Source organism: Parambassis ranga, chromosome 20, assembly GCF_900634625.1.
Source record: "Parambassis ranga chromosome 20, fParRan2.1, whole genome shotgun sequence".
NCBI classification, from domain to species: domain Eukaryota; kingdom Metazoa; phylum Chordata; class Actinopteri; family Ambassidae; genus Parambassis; species Parambassis ranga.
This window is the reverse complement of record NC_041040.1, coordinates 2,253,210-2,275,902: the sequence shown is the minus strand read 5'-3', so window position 1 is coordinate 2,275,902 and position 22,693 is coordinate 2,253,210. Positions and strand designations below refer to the sequence as shown.

Genomic DNA, 22,693 nt, shown 5'->3' with positions numbered 1-22,693 from the left:
CACACACATGTAAATTCACAAAACCACCCTGATGCCACTCACACACACACAAAATAACACACTGCTATTAAAAAACAGAGACGAGTGTCGCCTTGAGCCTGTATGTGTGTGTGTGTGTGTGTGTGTATCTGGGTAAAAGTGGTTGCCATGGCAACCTCGCAGCTGAGTGTGAATTCAATCAGAGTATGACTTAGCAAAACTGTACGACACACACACAAAACCAGTACGTTTACAATGAAACCTGAACACCTTCTAGTAAGGCAATTCCTGGTTTTTAAGCTCCTGTGAGGTCACTGAGGTTGACAGCTGAGCCGTTTACCTCACTGGCCTCCATATGAGTTTCACCAGAGTCGAGCTGCCCTGAGAAGTGATCTCAAAGACTGTAGGCAGGCCTTGGACCTCCAACACAAACGCACAACAGCCATTCGCCTTGTGGTCTCTACCCAGAGGGCAGAGCCTGGTACACTTCTAAAGGGAGGTGCCCAGGGGGCATCCTAACAAAAGCCTGAACCACCTCAGTCCCTACCTAAATTATATGATCGTAGACCAACCTTCTGGCTTAGCTCCTTCTTCAACTCTACGGCCCAGTGCCAGCCTACAGTTCATCATCCTGGGCATTTCCAACACACATTCACCGTCTTGAACCCAGAGGTACCTAAAATCCACTAAGGACAGACAGTCCCTCACCTGAAAGGAGCATGTCTTCCTTTTTTAGAAGAGCATCTAGGCTTCAGCCTTAGAGGCGCTGATCCTCATTCCAGCTTCGTGAAACTCCCACAGTGGTACCAGAAGGCTAACACCGTCCACAGAAATCCAAGAAGTGACCTCCTGGTCTTCATGCTGGATGCCCTTCTCACCATAGCCTGTCCATAATAAATCACAAACCGGACTGGCAACAAGGTGCAGCCCAGTGAAGCCCAACCCCCACCTCAAACAAGTCTGACTGGAGCAGCCCAGAAACCTCAGACCTAATGGACTGGAAAATACATTTTACAGGAACTGTGCTGCATGATAAAATACATACACATAAACACAGGATACCTGTATTTAGGCGAGTGTCTGATCAGAGTTGTCATCTTCCACGCTCTTCTTCCTCTGTCTGTCTCTAGAAGCAACTGTTGCCATGCCACCCTAACAGAGCCGGCGCTCTCCTTCTGACGACACCCACAACCATCATGGAGAGAATGTGGATGTGGGTGCTGCAGCAACACTGATGTGTCAGGGCCCCACTGTCAGCTGGCTATTGTGCCTGCAGGGTTCATGCATACACACAACCCTCCTGTATACACACACTGTGTGAATGAACACACACACACAGGAACAAGGCTCATCTTTCTCCTCTCCAAACCACATTATTCCTCGTTCTGCTGCAGCAGCTGTGACCAAGCCTGCACTTCACCCCAGACGGAACAAAGCAGACACATCAAACTGTTTCCTTTGTGTAAATGACACAAAGTGACTGACGACATCAATTATTCACGCTGATATCAACCTTTATAAATGCAGCCACACACAAGTCAAACTTACCTCTGGCTGTGTCTTATCAGGGCATGTAGAGCTGTTGTTGGCTGACTGAAAGCTACTCTCCCCTCCTCACATTCCTCTGCCTCCGTCTACTACCACTCCCCCCATCACCATCAACCCCCACCTCCCCACTTCCATCTGGCTGCTCTCTGAGGTCATCCCTGATTTGTCGCCTACTGTCTTGAACCTCAGCAGAAAGCAGAGGTGGAACCTGATCTCCTTTCAGGAGCAAATGAGGGGAGGCAGTGGCAGTCCCTGGGGTTGAATGTGATACCTCAGTGTACACTCATCTATATAATGGTCGATAAAAGTTGCTATGCTAATAAGCAGACCTGAAATAAACTCAGACAATCGCCAGTGAGGGGGCTCTGAGCAGGAGGTCCACAATGCCGTCAGGTCCAAGAGTACCCCCTCAGCTGGCTCGGTCATTACCCAACTTTTCATGACTGAAAGGTGAGAGAATGTCCACTGCTAAATTGAGGGCTCTGCCTTGCTCACCTGGCATCACAGGGGAGCCTACACCTAGCTTACAGTCCCTGTAGGCACTTTCCCATCTCTCGATATCAGGGCCCTGAGCTACTTAAAATTAGAACTCGATAGGTCTCAAACTGTAAGAGTGGAGACAGGATTTCTGTCGTCAGGAAATCTGATCCAGCACCTACACAAACCCTTCCACAACACAATCTCAGCCTCACATGCACCCTACAGCTGTAGTTACAGACATGACATGCACCTCCTCATAAATGTACCACAAAAACTGTGATGCGGTCCACGCATACAACTTTTCATCCATCACGAGTTGAGGTGACGATGCTGTACAAACAGGGGTTACAATATTGTTACATTTGCTTTCTTTCCTCATCTGTGAACTTAAGTGGTCGGACAATCACATAAAATCCACTGCTGTCCATCATCTCTGAAAAGTAACCGCTACTTCGCCTTTTCAGCACCGTGTTTGAAGTAAACAAACATAAACTCCGCACAGCGCACAACCTCTGCAGCGTAGAAGCATAAATCAAGCCTTTAGAGTGCTGGTGCAATAAAACAGCAAGAGATCTTGGTCAAGCATGAAGAACAGAAACAGCTGTGAACAGCAGACCAAAGCCACCACTCAGAGGGAAGAGGTCAAAGGTCGGCAGACAAATGATCTGAGTCCTTGTAGAGAGCCATCTTTACCAGATGTGTCAGCTACCAGGATGGATATTTAATCATAAACTGCTGAAGATGAGCAAAATCAATCATCTTCAAAAGTCAGAGTGGAGCCGTATTGATCACCATATCCCTTTTGCCCTCGTATAATAGGACAATCAGGCTGGTGTGAGCTTTGCTAACAATATAGGAGGTGACACAAAAAAAATCTTTAACTATGAAATGAACTCTCTGCAGTTAGTCAGCTTTGTTCTTCCTCAAATCTTCTGAAGCAGAGTGACCCCGATCAGACAGCAGTCGGTTTATCTGAGATGGTGAATGAATTTATGAGAGTGGTCACACACAGGAAACAAAGAACTGACTTAATGGACATCTTAATGGACGTCTATAGTTACAGCAGCCAGCTGTCTCCATTTACACCAGACACTCAATTATTAATGAGAAGAAACGGACACACAGGCGGCAGCTCAGACACACACACACACCTCCCACACTGTGGACACACACCCATTGATCCCCATTTATCTTCAATGTGTATGAAGCGTGTATGATATTTCTGTGTTGTCCAGCAGAGGGCAGCAGAGAAGTGATTAAACTCTATAGACAATGTTTTACTGTTTTAAGTGAGGTGCAACATTCCAGCTAAAAGCACCATGGATGAACCTATAAGACTCAAAGATGGCAACAATCCAGCTGAGTGAAACCTCACTGCATCTCACTGCAGATGCTCATTAGTATTCACCCCCCATATTCCTGCTCAATCTATAGACCTTACTGACTCCTTTCAGCTCTGTGATGCAGTGTGAGATGCTGTTTTTTTGGAAGTATTTGTATTATTGCCAAATGTATTCACTTATTCCAGACACATTTGGCCAGAATCTGGGCTGTCACCGAACCACAGGACTGATACCTGTGAAGGTCAGTTCCCTTTTCACTTATCTTTGGGGTTTGGCATCAAAAACACTTCGGGTTAGGGTTAAAAAGGTTAAACTCAAGGTTAGGTTTTAATTAAGTTTACACTTACACATCATTAGGCATGTTTATATCCATACAGAGAGAAACACCAAATACCAAAATGCACTACTTCAAACCTCAGGAAAATATCCACTCTTGTATTATTGGTCAGATCTACCCAAAACAAACTTCAACCATGATATTACCACCATCGTGTTATGCAGTTTGATTCGCTTCTCACCTCATCTGCTGATGTTTTGGGTCATATTTATGCAGAAATATGGAAAATTCTAAAAGCTTCACACACTTTAGTAGCAGCAAAAAAACAAGACAGAGCTGATGTCAGTCACCATGAATCAGTAAAAAGGTCAACATTTACTACTGGATCTGAGCACATTAGCTTTGCTAACTGTCCTGCAAGGAAAACAGAGCTCTCCAGTGTGGGACACAGACGTCTATTCACCGCAGCGACAAACAGCACAGAGAGCAGCGTAACTAATGAGCTGCAATACATTCACTTCCAATGTCCGAATATACCGAAGGGGCAGAGTGATGACGTGAAACTAGAACAAACGTCTGACCTAAATAAACCTCACTCATTTTTGATGTCCTGTGATGAAAAGAGAAAAGAAGGAATAATACCCATAGTACCCCTGGTTTTTTAAAATGGGTGACACATCATGTCATGTGATCCTGAAACACAACTACAACCCAACAGCACAGCACGAGTCCCTGCTGCTGTCATCAACACTCCACACTTCATCAATAAATCACTGATTATAATGTGAGCGTTTTGACCATGACACATGTGATATGTTTGTAAAGAGGATATACATCCACTTAAAATAAACCCTCACACACAGAGCGAGAGAGAGAGTCATTTCACTTAACCCGAGGGACACTGCCATGGAAACATGACACAAAGAGAGGGACCAGTGAAAACGGATCTGGGTTGGAATACCAATAGCACAGTGTGGGAAAGAAAGAAGCAGCAAATTATTACTCCAGCTCCACACACAGACACACAAAGGTCTTACACAACAGCAAAAATCAGTGGAAGGGCTTGTGGTTCAAAAATAAAACATCTGATTAGATGAAGTGACACAACACAATGCAATAATAAACAATCCTCACACACATCACAGTGATGGATGGTCAGACATACCATCAACCTGCCATAACATTATGACCACTGAGTCGTGCATTGGGTCCTCAAAGTTTATGTTAGAAGCAGGAAGCAAACCGTGTCAGAGCATCTCCAAAGCTGCAGCTCTGTGTGGTGTTCCTGGTCTGCAGTGGTCAGTACCTGTCAAGTGGTCCAAAGAACCACTTCAAAGAGTGAAGGCTGATCTAACAGACGAGCTGCTGCAGCTCAAACTGCTGAAACAGTTCCTGCTGGTTCTGATAGAAAGGTGTCAGAACACACAGAGCAGCTGCAGAGCAGTCAGGGTGTCCATGCTGACCCCTGTCCACTGCTGAAAGCGTCTACAGTGGGCACATCAGATCTCAATCTAATCCAGCATCTATGGGATGTGCTCCACAAACAAGTCTGATCCATGAAGGTCCCACCGCACAGTTTGCTGGACTTAAAGGATCTGCTGCCACCATCTTGGTGCAGGCACCACAGAACACCTTCAGAGGTCTGTGGAGTTCTCTTATTTTGAAGTTAAGGCGTTTACACTTAGATATAAAGGAACACCGAAGATGTTTCACCACTTGGAGGAGTGGCTTAGAAAGAAATGTTTTTGTAGCTTGTAGCTTCCTGGTTTGAATGCCACCAGGACAGACCTGAGACCAACATGTAAAACTGTCCTCGCATCAGTGTAAAACCGCACATACTGAGTCCAACTCCTGCCAGACGTTCTCAGACACCCTGGAGCCTTGCAGCTTTTTAATCAGTCAGAATTAACAACAGGGAGGTGTGGACTGCTGCAGATGCTTTCATTACACAGTCCCCAACAACGACAATGAGACAAAGATTTAATAACTGCTGTGTGGGCAGCAAAAATCCCTCACAGTGACAGGTAAGCTGTCCATCAGCTTGAGAGATCCCTGCCCTCCTGACCCTCCCTCACTGCCAAAGTCAGGCCCCCTTCACCCAACAGAGAGTGATGGCAGACATGTCACCTAAATTAACCAACTGTGGGAACTCTCCACAGGATTCCCCTCAGAGCTGTCCTGCACTTCTACACAGAGAAAGTTTCAAATGTGGCAGGAGTTTTGTGTGTGCTGAGGCTAGTGCTAGGAGAACATGGAATGTGATGACGGTGCATACAGTATGTGGTGTTGGGTTAGGCTCTGAAAGAAGTCTTTGTGTGCCCACACTGGGGTCAAGCAGCAGGGTAATGCGTCTGTAAGGTTACCAGGACAAAGTCTGGCCACAGGCCCTCGATGTGGCTCTGCTGGGTCATACTAAACTACATTTAATAATGTTTCTTTCTGTTATTGCCCTCTGAACACCAAACACCAGTACCCAATCATGCACCCTACACCCACAATTGTGCAATTGCAGGAGATGATTGGACAACGTTAGCTACTATCTGTCAATCATCAGTCATCATCATATCTGCAACCAATCAGATCAATGACTCAGAAAAGACAAATATAAGCAAGCTGCAGAGGGCCCTTTGTAAGGCAGCAAGGAGCAGTTAGCATGTTGGTTTTGCTACATTTCTCAGGAAGAAAAGTGCACAGACGGGCAATAATACCAGCAAACATACACAAAACTACTTTATCCTGACATTGATGTAGCTCCACTCCCTACATATGATCCCCAAGTGATCCCAAAATCCATGCAAAGAGAAGAACTGTCAATACAGTGCAGTCATAGCTAAAGAGTACACAGCTAATGCTTTGCAAAATAAGCTTCTACAAAGAAACAAAAGAGTGGGTGTTATGCTGTGTGTTTGTGTGTGTGTGTGTGTGTGTGTGCCCATGTGCTTCCTCCCCAATAATGCTCCAGCATGGACCACTGAACACCCAGGGGACTGAAGCACAGGGTGTGGATCAGCTCTGAGCTCCACTCACATGCCTCAGATCTGAATCACACTGAGGCTACAAACATAAACACACACACACAGTTGCTAAAGCTCATTTTAAAAGTAAAATGGATCACTGTAATGTTTGCTGAGGTGCTTGAAAGTTTGTGAACTTAGACTTGCTGATGTTTTGGGTCATATTTATGCAGAAATATAGAAAAAAAAACTTTCAAAAACAAATATGCACTTAATTCAAGTTGGGGCAGTCTTGTAGCTGCAGAGGAGTGAACAAACATAATAAACATTACATGCTTTCATGGCTGAATTATTGAATTATGATCTGTTGTGCAGAGCTGATGAGCACACTCAGGTCACATTCCCACTGAGATTAACACTTAATCAGGTAACATAATAGCACAGCTATTCCTAAAATGTAGTGAAGAATACATATGAAATAATCAGATAAAGACTTTGCAATGATGAGTCTGTGTACAGGTTGTCTTAATAAATCTCATTTTTGTATATTTGATGTTGTGCAGCAGATGGGAAGCGGCAGACGCTTGCCCTCAAAGCCTTCATCCCAGTAAAGCTGATAATACCCTCATGTTCTTTTGACATCAACCTCAAACAAGCAAACGAGCATGTCAAAGAGGGTTCTCAGTCTAACAACATATCAGACCAATCATAACTTAAATACAACTGAACATACATTCATGAAGTATTGTTTTGTGTTTTTGAGGATCAGAGAGAGTTGGAAGAACATTTGTCATGGTCATGTGGTCTTGTGAGGTCACAGTGAACTTTGACCCCCATTTATGTATTCTATTCATGCTTACGTCCAACAGGGCTTATTAAAGGGTCACGCGAGGAGGGGGGGGGGGGGGGGGGCTGGAGCCAATCCCAGAAGTCATTGGATGACCCCAGCCTGGTCACCATCACAACGCTAACAAAGAGAGGCAAACAACTGTACAGCTTACCCTGGTTAGCGAGGCTACACAAACTGGAAACAAAGTAAGCTGTCTTACCTGGAAGATAGTGCGCAGGAAATACATAACACTCAGCATACTTGAAGAATAGAGTCAGATGCAGGCAGACAAACGTGTTCCATCCCCTCCCCTCCCCTGTAAGTCTGCTCCTGCACCAGGTCTCTGGGTCTGTAGGAGCTCCAGCCTCACAACCTGTTGCTATTTTCAACAGACTTAGCCCCGATCACACAGAGGAGGAGGAGGAGGAGGAGGAGGAGGAGGAGGAGGTGGGGAGAAGGAACACAGGAGTTACATAACACTGAGAGCTTTAGCAGCAGGGCTGGACTCAGGTGGAGGACGTGAATGTGGGGACACCAAGACACACATCTTTGGCACCAGAAGTCATGTGCAGAATAATACACAACAACCAGCACAGAAGCCCACACACGACTACGATTCATACATCAGATTCTGTTGCCCAAATCTGAATTCAGATTCAGATTTGGGCATACAATGACTAGCAAGGCGCGCCACAGGCTAGGGTGAAGTGTCTTGCCCAAGAACACACAAACAGTGACTAGGGAGGAGTTGGGATCGAACCAATCTGAATTCAGATTCAGATTTGGGCAACAGTGGCGCAGTGGGATAGCAGGGTTGTCCAATAACCGGAAGGTTGGTGGTTCGATCCCAACTCCTCCCTAGTCACTGTTTGTGTGTTCTTGGGCAAGACACTTCACCCTAGCCTGTGGCGCGCCTTGCTAGTCATTGTATGACACTGCTTGTGCAGCAGCCGTAACGAATTTCCCTCTGGGGATTAATACAGTATCTAAAATAAAAAAATAAAAAAAAATAAATAAAAAAGATTCAAACAAGGAAACAATGACTTCACTGTTCTGTAACCAAAGGCTTAAAGTGGAATTTATTTGCTCCTAAACAGGAGAATGAAGCCTCTGAGTCAGAATAATGACTCACATGTTTCATTTACAGGCTTAACTTCACAATTATTATAGAAAAAAAAGTAACCAGTGAGATATGGTCAGAATACTCTCTGAATGTTTCCTGAATGCGTTGGTCAACTTTACAGTGATCGAATAGAAGGACAATCATGCCCCCTGCTGGGTTAAAGATAGAACTACAAGTTCTTCTGCTTCACCTGCCATGTGCAGTACACAGTCTTCATCTCCACAGGTTAATACTCTTAAATTAGAGTGACTAATGGAGAAAAGTGGATGCTGACTGTACAAAGAGCTGGATTTTATTGGGTTTATCCAATGTAAAATGTTGGAAGAAACTAAGAAAGGGAGAAGAGATAGAAAAACCTTGGATGACTTTACGGAAGAAACTGGGTATCGCATTTAAAAACATAAGAATATTCCTTAAAATGTCTGTATACCAACTCCTAACCAACAGACAGTGTGGCTGGTTTAAAATTCAGCATCTGCTTTTGCATCCACGGAGCTGCAGCCTTGACTCAGACTGTTCTCCGACAGCCCTGCCTTCCTCCTCCGAGAAGGCCTGAAATAAACATCTGTCCTCTGGTCAGGCTGCCGGCTGCCTGTCGGGATTACAGAGGGACAGAAACGTCGCTGTGGTCCAACAGGCAAGCACAACCCATTTAGACACTGGCACATCAACAGCACAACAGAACAGGAATGGACTGATCGGTCAAACCAAAACAGTCAGTTTTTTAAAGTTAGATGTGTTCCAGTTATAGGTTTAGAAGACACAGCGCTGGAGACTGTACCGATGAAAGACTGTACTTCCACGTAAAGACTGTCAGTCTGTGTACAACGCTCATCAGCAGGCGAACAGCATCGTCGTGCTGGAAAACGACACAAAAATCCTTGTGTCCATGACTCTCTGGGATCCTCTCCAGTACAGACAGACTTAGCAAACATGACCTCCCGTTCACCCTCCAGCCTGACAACAACCACTGAGCCCAGACGACTCCACAAAAGATTCACCACCAGGGTTTACATGCCCCAAGGTCACGGCTGACCAGCACTTCAAAAACACAACCTGCATGAATGAATGAGCCTCTAATAGGAGAGGGGTCAAATACTGAAGGATCACACAGGGGCTTGGTTCTATAATGAGGTTGGTATGCTAAGATGGAGCATGGCCATTAAGGGCTTTATGCTAAAAGAGAAAAATTACAATCAACAGTGCAGCGTTGGAACATTTGGAAGCAACAAATGCATGAAGGAACTTTCCAGCATCACCCTGAGACAGGATGCTCCTGACCTTAGCAACATCATTTAGGTCAAATGAATATGCAAGTTAATGGACGAGTGGAAGTGTTTACAGGTGTTTCTGTTCGTTCTCTGCAATCTCAAACAACTAGGACAAAACAGGCTTAAAGCTTTGCCTGCTCGTGTAAAGATCTTTCTCTGTGCCAGAGCAATGTCTTAGCTCCCAAAGGAACTCGTGGACCAGAAACTCCCCAACAAGTGCGCACATTAATGCCTTGTTTTCACAAGCAGCTTTGTTTCCAGTGGGAAAGACACAGATACGATCAAAAGAGGCTAAAAGATCACTGCATACTCTGCATAACTCAAATAAATGCATTTTTACAGACAGAATATCATGAAAAAAATGCTGTGGATTCACTGTGGTACTGAACTTGCTCTTTAAAAAAAGTTACCAGCTAACAATTAACATTGTATTTCAGAGTCAAGAGTTCTTTCAGGCTGCCACACTGAAAAGTGAGCCAACGCCCTTCAGGTGCCACCTACTCCCAGGTGCCCCCCTTTCCCAGGTGCTGTTGTGTAGAGGCAGGAAGGACCCAAATGAAGACACGCAAAATACTAATTTAACAGGTGAGTTTTGCTGGGAAAAAACAAAGCCACTGAAAAACCCAAAAAGGAAGTACAGGGAGAAATGCAGGAACAGGAACCAACCAACAAACACAAAAGTGAACACAAGACAAAACACAGGTGACAACATTTAGGGCGGGGCCTGCAATTACCAAGGAGGCAAACACAAGAGGAAGTAAAACACAGACATACACAGGAAACATCCATCTTCTACTAACCCGCTTTGGGTCACAGGGGGCTGGAGCCTATCCCAGCTAGTTTTGGGTGAGAGGCGGGGTACACCCTGGACAGGTCACCAGTCCATCGCAGGGCAACACACAGACAGAGAACCGTTCACCGTTAAACCACAAACAAAACAAAGCAAAGACAAAACCTGAGTGCTTCAAAAACAGAACAGGGGTCAGGACAGGTACACTATCATTCATCCAGGCCAGGGACCAAACAAGTTGGTGTCAGTGGCTGAACAGCCATTTTTGCCAAAGTCTCTCGGTTGCAGCCACAATACAAACTGCAGTATACAACACAATATGGGGACAGGTCAAAGGTTCAACCCCTGTACAAACCGCTGCAGGACCTCCAGCTGTACAGCCCAGAGCAATAATATAGTCACTTTCACAGCACTGACTAGACCTGTCAATGGGAGACAGGGGCTGTGTGTTCCCACTTGTACACAAGATGGTGGCCTCACATATACATGACAATACTGTTTAACATACTAAGCTCACAGGATTGGACTTCCCGTTCTGAACAGGAGGGCTCTGTACTGAAATAGTGGCAATGGTTAGTGTATGGAGCTTTTATTTTGGAGGAACAGGGCTTCGATGGAGTGGTAGAGCATGGGAAAAACACTCGAACATCCTCATTAAAAAACAGACAACAAAATGCTTTGACTCTTCAGATGAGCTCCCTAATGAGGGAGCTAAAAGCTGCTTTAATTCAGAGTGTTGCCTACTTTTTACAGAGGAAAAGAGTCCATGACACCAAGTGCTGCTGACTGAACATGAGCTCAGTAGTCTGACTGAAACTGTGAGATTTTTATATAACGTGATTACAATATGCAGCACAAAGATGGACACGTCAGCACAGTTCTGAGATGTAGGTTTTAGAGTCCAATAGAAGGGAATGACAAAATGGAACTGAGTGTACTTGTCTATTCATCTGGTCCATCAATGATGGTGAGTCTGCCAGGCCCAGATGCAGCAAAACAGGTCCAAACCATGATACTACCACCACCATGCTTCAGAGATCAGGTAAGCTTGAATGCAGTGTTTACCTTTCTCCAAGCACGCCAACAACCCGATTCCTTCACATTGAATGAAAATGCCTCTAAACAGATGGACGCTAATCTTGGCATAATTTATAAGCATAAATCTGAAATGACAAAATTATAATAACTGGACCACCACAGTGAGATTCATTCAACCCAAACAGAATACCAAAAGCACCAATCTCTTGTTTTCTCTATTAAAGTGACTGAAACAGTGTGCCCTCCATATTTCCTGGGTAACCAACAGTTACAGGAGGAAATCATCATGCATCCGCTCCCTCATTTGCATAACAAGTGTTGCAGAGGCCCGAGCCAGCTCTGTGAACTTTAAAGAGTGGCAGTGCTTGTGCAAAGAGCCCCTCCACTTTTCTCCACCCCTTCCGTTCCCCCCAAGTGGCCACTTAACACACTGTTTTGTTTCTTTGATTTGAATTACTGATGAGAGGGACATGCAAATCAGCTGCCCAAAGCGTGGAACATGATAAGGCTGAGAATGTACCACCAGGCCCCTTCATTCTGGATCTGGGTCTGTTTATCAAGGGTCTCGGAGAAAGAAATCAGCCCTGGCTGGTCAAGAATTTACAGACAATATACATTTTGGATGAAAAAGTAAAAGTATTTTGTCATCTTTTTAAATAAGTCAGGGAAATGCTACTAATGCAGAGCGTTCTGACATCTTAACTAAGAGCATCAAAGAGTCACAGTCTTACTCTTTTGACTAATATATCAAAGAAAACTGACCATTCACTTTAATGATAGAGAAGCATCTACTGACATGCTACCTGCTAGTCTCTGTGTGTCTTTCCTCTTCGGCCTCTCTCATTGGCTGAAGCTAGCTCATAAAGGCCAGTGTCTGACAGCTGGTTCACCAAGCATTCTTTTGAAAACATCTGTCCTTTCCAAGTAGTGTTGAGGGTAGACACAATAGATGGTCCATTCTTAACACTGACAAACTGAGGCATGGACTCTATAGACCTCTGTAGGGTTGCTGTGACATTAGCAGTAGAACCTTTAAATCCTGTAAGTTGCAAGGTGCTGCATCCGTGGATCGGATTGTGTGTCCAGCACATCCAACAGATGTATTGAATTTGTCAAGTCCACACCTTGAACTGATTGTTGTGTTTCTCAAACCAATCCTGAACCATTGTGCTCAAACAGGCCATCGGGAAATTCTGTTACTGGCCTGTGCAGAATGGGAAACACCACAAAGCTGCTCTGACTCTCTACACGTCCCATTTGGGTCCTTGTTAAAGTCACTTTTTTGCTGACCATTGTCCTGTTTCTAACATAAATCAAGAGCACAAAATATTCACTTGCTTCCTAATATGGTCAAAATGTAATGGCTAACAGAAAGACACAGACTACAGTCTGTCTGTAAGATTACAGTACATCTCTGCCTGAAGCTGTAGGTTATTGACCTGGGTTATCAGTCAGTACATAAATAAGAACATTCAGTCGTCATATTTTCATTGATACTCCAGCTGTTTTGAAACACTTGGAATGAACTTTAGGACTGATTGGTGCCTGCAGGCACTCAACAACAATCACAGCAGAATTCAAACTCTCATGTGTGTTCTCACTGTGTGATCTGAGCTTTAATGAGAACTGACAGCGAGTTATCAGCTGGAGTCGTGGATGGTGAGAGGAGATGCTCCATCCATTGTCAGAGCCAGTGGAGCACAGCTCATTAACACTGTGCAATTGTATGTTATTGCAAAACTGTGAAAAAATCAGTGGACAGGAACCTTACCACCAAGGTTATGTTGCCAACTTGACGATAACAAGACTATAAAGGAATTATGTCAATTGTGCTCTGCTCCCTTGTCTTTCTACCTCTCTCACTCACATACAAATCTGTTGTGTTGGGCCTGGAGGGCCAGAGAAACCTAATGACCGGGCAGAGAAACCACAGGTCTAGAAAAAGAAAAGCAGTCAGTCAGTAATTACGCTCCCTCTGGCTCATTTCGTCCTCCTTTGTGAGGAATGCTTTCTTTGGTTCTCCCCTTTCCATTCTGCTGGCCTACCGGCCCTTCCGACCCCTTTCTCTCCCCCTCTATTTTCAGCTGCAGGAAGAATTTGGGTTAGAGGTGGATCAAAGTAACCCGGTCCCACTCTAAAGCGCTGGCTCACACTCATACAAACAAATGATGTCATGGACGTGCTGGATGAGCATACAAACACGATAGCTGCCTTCTATCCAGGCTGACAGTCCCAGAGTACACTTCACAAGGATTTGAATCATTTTTTTTTACAACTGCTGACACAGAGACACATGGCTCTGCAGTCAACATGGTGGTCATTTATTGAAGTGCTGTTTATAACAATACAATATAAAAGTCATAGCAGCTCACAGTGAGTCAAAATAGCTACCTAAAGTGGCAAATGTTCCTACAGTAGCCTCAAAAAAACAGTTTTAACCTGCTGGCTTCTTGTTAACACCCCCCTGCCTGGTACAGTGAAAGCTTAACAGCTTACCTTTAGCCACACAATATGTAACCCCAGACACAGAACTGGACAGAAATAGTCAGACTTAGCAGCAGCATTAGAAGTTTGGAGAAAGGAAAAAAGAACCTAATCCCATCTGTAAAGCATGGTGGTGGTAGTACCATGGTTTGGGTCTGTTTTTGCTGTATCTGGCCCAGGACAGCTTGCCATCATTGAACAGTAGCTGCTGTTATTGCTGCACAAGGAGCTGTGTGTGTCCACCCACATAAACAGGACAGCTAATCACTCAGACCATCAAAGCCTCCCATCTGCCTCTAACCTAATCATCGCAGTTCCATACAGGCAGAATGTCACAGTGAGGAACTAGGTCAACTATAGAAAACCACACATCAATAGTGAGCACTTTTCCCCACCGGCACAAACAAAGGATCGAGTTTAGTCCTTTCGCTTTCATCAAAATAAAACAGGTTTTACTTCAAACCAAGCTTTTACTAGACTCTAATGAATATCCTTCAGCCAGAGGAGGTGGTGTCAAATGAGGTTTAAGATTCCACTATTATTATATATTATATTATAATTATTAATTACTGCTTGTGATGAACTCGGTCTGCTCAAAATTGAGCTATCTACCGAAAGGAGGACATTTCAGACCATTCAGAAAAAAAAATATTAGTTTAACTAATGTTTTTATTATCATTATATGTATAATGACATATTTGTGCCATTCCCAGGTCAGTGGTATCTCTTCCACCGTCAACACTCACACGGATCATCAGAGGCTTCAAGAGATTGTATTTGTATCATTAATCACCTGTTACACATGGCTGCTAGCGGCACAACATTCCTTTAAGAAGAGGCCACGTGAAATAAAAACAGGATATCAGAGGCTGATCTAAACTGATGAAAAAATGAAGAAACAATCATTCATCAAAAGAAGTCTTGAGGTTAACAAAAGATAAGATTAGAAACATGTCTGAACAGTGCTGAAACCCTGTAAGTTAAATGAGAAGACTGCAGACTTTCTCACAGCTATGGATGCAGCGAGGGAGCATGGGAAACGGGACAGCTGAGTGTTTCCTCGCCATCTATTCCCCTCAGCTTGGCTGGGTATGAAATGAGACAAATTCCAGAGTATCTCTCTTGTGTCAACTTTGCAACTGTGTGTTAAAGCCTGGACGGCGGCCCATCACCCCGCCAACCCCGCTTCAGCCCTACCCCTCTGAGAGGAATGTGACGGCTTCAACCCTAGACACTAACTCACTGGTGTGTGTGTGTGTGTGTGCAAAGTTCTCACACTACGACAAACACATGCATGGAGGAAGGGTTGCAGACCACCTTGCGTGTGTTCTGACAGTGTGTTTTGGTGGACAGAGGGAAGAAATAGTCACGCTTTTTAAAACCACTGGCTTCAACACGGAGCTGCCAAGAAGGAATCCTCTTGTTTTATTCAGTTTTCTACAGCAGGAGGATCATTCACAGGAAACGCCTGCCAGACAGATTATAACACTTGCATGTCGTGAACCCAGCATGGCAGCTGACCCTTGCATGTGCAGAGAGTAAATAAGCATCTGACCAAAGCTCAGTGGTGCAAATAGGCCCCCATAGAATCTTTCACTTCTACTTTTTTTTTTGGTGATGCATACTCTATAAAATGCATCCATTCATTGGCTTCCCCCCCAGTGAACATCCATGGTGCACCATGGACAGGTGGACATTCAGCAGCCTACCACAGGGCTAACAGAGAGAGAGACAACCACTCAGTACAACTCAGAAACAAGCCTTCCAACACAGATTACTAACGGCGAAGGCTCGATAAGAAAAAAAAAGCAATTCATAATTCATCATCACTTCCACAACTGTCAATCGCAGCTGCTGACCATGACATTACTGTCTACCTTTTTGTCCAACATTAACTAATTAAATACAAAAATATCAAAAATGAGCAATTGAACACAGATCAGTGTGAGTCCTTTCAATTTTTAGTTGGGCCTGTGCAGTGACAGTAACAAATACAGACAAAGCTTCTGTGCCATCACTTAGAGTTAGCTCTAACCATCGCCATGTTGGCAGCATCACAGTCCACCTAAACTCCACATATGGAGAGGTGCAGTGGAGTCTATGGGAATTGACTCGCTTTTGGAGCCAGCCCCTAGAGGCTGCAATGTGAACTGCAATTTTTAACACTGGCTAATAAATGGTTTGAGGTTATGCTAAAGAATCCTGAGGTATCCTTCTGTATCAGTTTGTGTGGCAGCAAAACAGCCCAGAGCATGACACTACCTCCACCATGCTTGACAGTAGGTGTTCTCCGAGTCATCCAATCATATGGTAATTGTGGCCAAAACAACTTGTATTTGTCTCATCTGACCATAAAACTTTTTTTTCTATGTTCATGTGGTCAGCTGCAAATCCCAGTCTGGCTCATGGCAGTGATGTTCTGTTGCAATGTGCTGTGGACAGACTGAAACTGTGGTGCTCCGAGCTGCTCTATTAAAACAGCCCACAGTGAAGGTGGCAGTTAGAACTTGGCACTTGCATTGTCCTGGCAGCGCTTAATGTCCACAGCCCTTTGATATGCTTTCAAGCACAAATGCAGCAAACATTGAAAAGAAGACATAGAGTCACCAGGAGAAAATGGCCCGTCTGTGCAGACTTCTGGATCAGCTGCACTGTTGCTAGGTTTAGGGTTTTTCCTGACCAAACTATTTTTGACCTCTGGCTTTGAGTCTCTCTAAAGAACAAAATAGCTGACATTTTCAAATGCTTTGAGCATTTTACTTATACTGACAACTGAACACCTGTATATTATGCAAATTATCCAGAAAGCTAACGGAACTAGAACAAAGTCATGGAGGTACAAAGGACAAAACTGTCACAAAAACGTATCCACCGGTGGAGCACACATTTTTGTGTGTACAGTGGACTTCAGTGGCTTCCACAATAAGCAGACCTGAATCCAAGAAACACGTAATATGTGGCAGAACAGAAAATTTGCAGCCTTCGCATGCAGCTGACAAATCTGTCAAAAGGATGTGACGCAATCAAGGCAGCATGGACCAGAATCTCAGAGGAATGTTGTCAACATTTGGTGCATTCCATAAGGCTACAAACAGAGGCTGAGTAGTCCCACAGACCAGACTTCACCTTTCACCTTCACTTCATTCATTCATTCATTCACTTCATGAAAGAGGCTATAATGTTGTGGCCTAGCTGGAATTTTTACAAACATCACACACACACACAAATCCATCCAGGCTTGTATATGTGTGGGACCCACAAGGATCAGCAGATGATTTGCATTTAGTGCTGCTTTCCCTGAACATCTTTGTGCCTTTGGACTAATCTGAACAACAAGGATGCTTTACTGTACCACTAGAACAGGAGCACCAAATTGTCTGACAGATGAGATGGCAGGTTTGTTACTCATACATATCTCATCATATACGGCTGCTGTTCCTGTATGTTTTCCAAAAGGCTTGTATAGTACCTGGTTGTGAGAGGTCACAGAAAGGCCATCCAAACCTCTGCAAGGGTGTAGAAAGATCCCTGCACTTTCATCAAGAAAATCCGCTTGGATTATCTTCAGAGGACTTCACTGTTGTTGCACTCACATCGGTTTTCCCTCACTGACTACTTTCACATTGTGTTGCTGTTTTAGATCACTATGTTACAGTCTCTGTTTGGTTAGGTTTAGTGGTAATAAACAACAAAAAGATTCTCAAACATTAAAGGTAGGGTGGGAGATTTCATTCTGATGCACTTTTTGTTAAATTAGTGTAACTTCTCCTTACAGTCCGATAGCAACTAACTAGTTCGGCAGTTTCTCATTAAAACGAAGAATATGAATCATCTGAAGCTATAAAACACTAAAAACATCAGCCAATCCTCTGGGTGGACCCTGCGTGGAGTATTGGCTGGTTGTCACTCTGCACGCACCAGAGAGGTACGTGCATGATGGCCGAAGTCACAGACCGCAGCTCGTCTTCAGGTAATGTGCGTCCATGTGATTGGAGGCGTGGCTTCGAGGTGAGCTCCGAGAGAAAGGGGCGTGTGTTTACTTTCTAAATCTGGCTGACTCTGAGTTTTCAAAATCTCCTACTCTACCTTTAACTAGCACAACTGCAACAGAAAAATCTAACTTGACTCAGACAAACCAGGTATTAACCGGACTTTAATCTTCTGACTACCAAGCACAAAGTCCTGATAATGTCCAATGCAGCAGGTAACAGTCCAGGGCATTCAGAGGCAGCAGATGCAAGCGTACATATTATTAGTGAAACATGCAGCTCTTGTTTCCTCAATATTGCAGCTCTGTTTAAACTTATGAAAACTGTCTATTACCATTTTTCCTCTTCCTTCTCCTGCCATTAGAAAATGGCTTAGGTTTAGCATGGTTTACATGAAAAGCATCCATGACTTATTGTGAAGTCATGAAGTGGTTTACTTGATCATAACGTTCATGCACACAAGACAACTGCACATCAGCTGAAGAGAAATTTTTGAAGAGAAACTTTGTGTCCTTGCATTACTCCTCTGTTCGAGGCACCAGGGAAACCCCACAGCGGGCTCAGACAGCTCCCACAGTTCTATTGCTGTTGTGGTTTCTGAGCTCCACCATGAACCAGACTCAACTCCATGTAGTGTAAATTACAGAGAGTGTCCTCAGAATCCAGCAGGCAAACCGCTGACAGGCAGACTGTATGAGATGCTATATCATGTAGGGGTCACAGGGTGAAGCTGCCCCAACAACTTGTCATGTCCAGTGATATTAACAAGCAATAGTCAGCTCACTAGTTTCCTCTCTTAAAAGTTGTCACAGCACGGAACGATTGTTGCGGTGTGTTGCGTCCTCTTCTGCGTCAGTCGAGGACGTAACACACCGCAACAACTTCAGAAGCTTTTTGTGCCACATGGTTTTAACTAGTCCACCGGTAGCTGCCGTCATGTGAGCCTTTGAACCTCATATGAAAAGCACATAAGCAGTGATCCGGGAAACATTAAAGCACATGAAAGGTGACTGGAATTCTAATAAAGATTTAAAGCGTAGCTCAATCTCCTTACACTGCAATAGTTAGCTTTAGCTAACTGCTGCTAGCATGTGTACATCATCACAAATCATAAAAACAGTGCCAACTAAGCTAGGAAGTGCCACAGCAGCATCTTTGAACCATACAAAGAAGACAAGTTCTTACCTGTACAGAAGCAGACTGACATCGGAGTTTCTGAGGAGACAAAGAAAAAGATCCAGATTAATTAAATTATTTCACAGGCATTTACAAAAGTGACCTGCTTTCATTAAAATGTCTCAAAACACACATACATACTATAACAAAGCATCAGCCTGATTCTGTACTAATATACTCTGTATATATTTAACCTGACGTGCTGGATGTTTTGTTCAAGAGGTCCCAAATGTATAGACAAGGACAAGCAAAAAAGAACACTTCATGATGTCACAAACTCTCATGAGCAACCTATCAGATCACCGAATCACAGAAAAAGAAAGACAACATGTTGCTCCACTCATCCCTTAGCAGTTAGCATCTTTGTGGGCATGTCCACAGATATTTAATGCATAGAGAAAAGTCGGCATTGAAGGGAAATCTAGACTATATCCAAAGGATGCTCACTGGTCCATACACTGCTGGATTGGCACCAGGCACATAGCTGGAGCATGGCAAGATTATTCTGATGTGCTTAGAGTAACGATTAGGATTAAGAACCAACACTAACTTTTGACAGGGAGAAAACTTTGGATGGCAAAGGGACACAGCTCACCGCTTAGGTCCAAACCAAAATATCTACATAGTTATCTAAAAAGTGTCCTGGCCCTGATGTAGCCAAACAGGCCCAAAACCCTGATACTACCACCACCATGCTTCACAGATGGGAACATGTTCCTATATAAACCTAGAGGATTGTATACCTTTGCCAGTGTAATATTTGTGTCTCATTTTATATGGTCCTCGATGTCCACTTTCAGAACCTGTGTGACAAGCTCCTGATGTTTTGGGTCATGTTTATGCAGCAGCAGCAGTATACTGCACCCAGACCTCTGCATTATTCAATGAAACCCATATCTGAGATCTTACTGAGGACAAGTGTACACTGCAGGAATCCAGCAGAAGGATGATCCGTGTGGCTGGATGAAGCTGCTCAGCAGCCTGCAGGCAGATTCTAGACATGACTTTGCTTGTCCCTGCAGTCAGCGCTGCAAAGACAAGATCATGAGCTCAGACTATGGACATTTTTCACCTTTGGGGATTGACACTCTTCCTGCCACACCCTCGCCCTATTAAGCAGCCTAATGGTTTTGTCAAGTCAATGTGCAGCAAAGCGTGGAGAGCAGCTCCCATGGTGCACTGCAAGACTGACATCACTCATAAAAGTGCCATGAAAATATACGAGTTTCTTTCAACGCTTGCCTCGGTCAGATCTTAATTCTCCTCTCTATCCACAGGCTTCACACCACACCACATTCAGAAATACATAAGAAACACAGTGAAGTCCTGTGCAGACGCTTAAAAGCAATGAAAGCATGAAACTCATTCATGTAGCCGAGCAATGTGCAGCCTTATGTGGCCATAACAACAAACACACACACACACGTCATTGGTCTGATTCGAATTCTAAAACTGGTTTGTCAGGATGGAGCTCAGACACTCAGAACAAAGTCGTCCCCAGACTGAAGAAAAGAAAAGAAAAGACTGCCAGCTTTACCCAGAACCCTTGCTGCGCTGAGCCTGGTCAGCTGTTCCAAACAGCTTTTAACTGGAATATGCACGGATGTGTTCTGGGTGGACCAGCTGCGGCATGCAAACAACTTCCAGAAGTTCATGTAAATTTGCTTGAATTTGGAGTAAACTGAGATCAACACTGTCTGTTTCCACCTGTCAAACAGGTGTCACAACGGCAGGATTCAGGAACTGGTCACACCTACGGACCATGACTCTGTCTTTCTGTCATTGTTATTTACTGCTCAATTCTGTGCAGTTTCATATTCTTATGAAACTACAGCAAAACAACTTCTGTGTTGTGTTATTTATATCAAATGTAAAACTATCTGTACTGACCTCATAAAGTTTTAAACCAGAACACTCATGGGTAACGAAGACAAAGAGAAGCCAATCACACCAATGACAGAAATATCAGCGTTGGTTTTCCTCAGGCTTATTTAGGAAAATGATCCAGTGTTACATTCCAGCTTAAGAACCATCTTCCATCTGTGAAGCACGGCGGTGGTAGGATCATTGTTTGGGCCTGTTTTGCTGTATCTCATGTTGCATTCATCGATGGAACAACTGATCAGCAGTTACTGCAAACCTTTAGTTTGCTTCACATACTTTTACCACTCACTCGTATGTCTTATTGGATTATTTTACCGAATAAATAAAGGACACCGTCTCATATTTCTGTCTCATTTGTTTGATTGACATGTCTTTGTCTACATCCAGGAAACTCTGCTGATGTTTTGGGTCATATTTATGCAGAAAAATAGAAAATACTAAACAGTTCACAAACTTTGAAACACCACCATAGTATATGGGGAATGAACCTGACTCTGACTGTGGTGGACCCAATTCAATTAAATGTCTTAATAATCTCAGCTATAATTAGGATAAGGACAGGTTCTGACCTGGTACCATCTGAGCAGAGTCCAGCAGAGCAGGTAAGCGGCCAGGCTGAACTTGGCGGTCCGGTACCGCTCCGGTAGACCGGAGAGATACAGCAGGAGCTCCGACCGTGCACCGCCGCTCGGCTCCTGTGTGCGGGCAGACCCGCTGCTCCCCGCGGCCGATTCTCTGCTACTCCCCGGTGTATCCATCGGTGCTCCCCCGCTGCTGTGGAACTGTGTGTGTGGCTCCGTCAAAGTTCACCGCGCACCTACAAATACCACGGACATCTGCCGACTGATACTTAGAAAATCACTTCCCATGCTGTCACCAACTTTTCCTGCCGCACGGTCTCAGTGATGCGCCCACTCACACGCGTGTCGAGGGTCTGAGTGACGCACAGCCGCGCGCCCGGATCGCTTCCTGTGTGAACTCCTTTAATTTTTCAGATTACGAGTCGCACACAAATTCCCCACAAACCCACGCGAGTTATAAAGTGTGCTTTTCTCCAAGCTCCATTACACAACGTCAGTGCAGGTTCACAGCGCCCCCTGCTGGCAGCATCACATAACAACTCTCAATGTTCCATCCAGCCCATTTATTTTGAAGGGAGCGATCCAAACACACCGTACAGCGCATCAGTTTGCCGCACATGAACATAGTGCTCTCCTTCAGTGGGCTTAAAGTAAAGTTGTCATGGTAACCATGTTCAAAATGTACAAATATATGTATATAATATAAGATGAACTGAACAATACACGTTCCTGATAAACAAAAGAAAGCGGCTCATGAGAACAGAGAACGGCCAAACACAGTTCAAACCATTTCAAACTCCTCATTCAACAGCATGGTGCACGAGCACAGGCAGAGACAGAGCGTTCAGCCGACCTCCACCTTGTGTAGATCCTCTACAGTGACATACACCACCTGGAACGACACGGCATCACAACAGAACCGACCTGAGCTCGGATCAATGGACGTT

General features: G+C 44.3%; 1 protein-coding gene across 2 annotated transcripts in view; it reads right to left on the bottom strand.

Moving 5' to 3' along the window:
• arhgef4 (Rho guanine nucleotide exchange factor (GEF) 4) overlaps positions 1-22,177 on the bottom strand; it is a 68,254-nt gene extending 46,077 nt beyond the window's left edge. Inside the window, exons 1-2 of one of the 2 annotated variants that reach the window (XM_028433340.1) lie at positions 21,735-22,177; positions 19,291-19,320 (exon numbers count right to left, since the gene is read on the bottom strand). In XM_028433340.1, coding sequence (XP_028289141.1) covers positions 19,291-19,320; positions 21,735-21,923 — 219 coding nt within the window. In that variant the 5' untranslated portion in view covers positions 21,924-22,177. Of the gene's footprint in view, positions 1-7,630; positions 7,769-19,290; positions 19,321-21,734 lie in introns of those variants that run through there. The other variant, XM_028433342.1, reaches the window with a different exon arrangement.
• Positions 22,178-22,693: the final 516 nt, after the last annotated feature.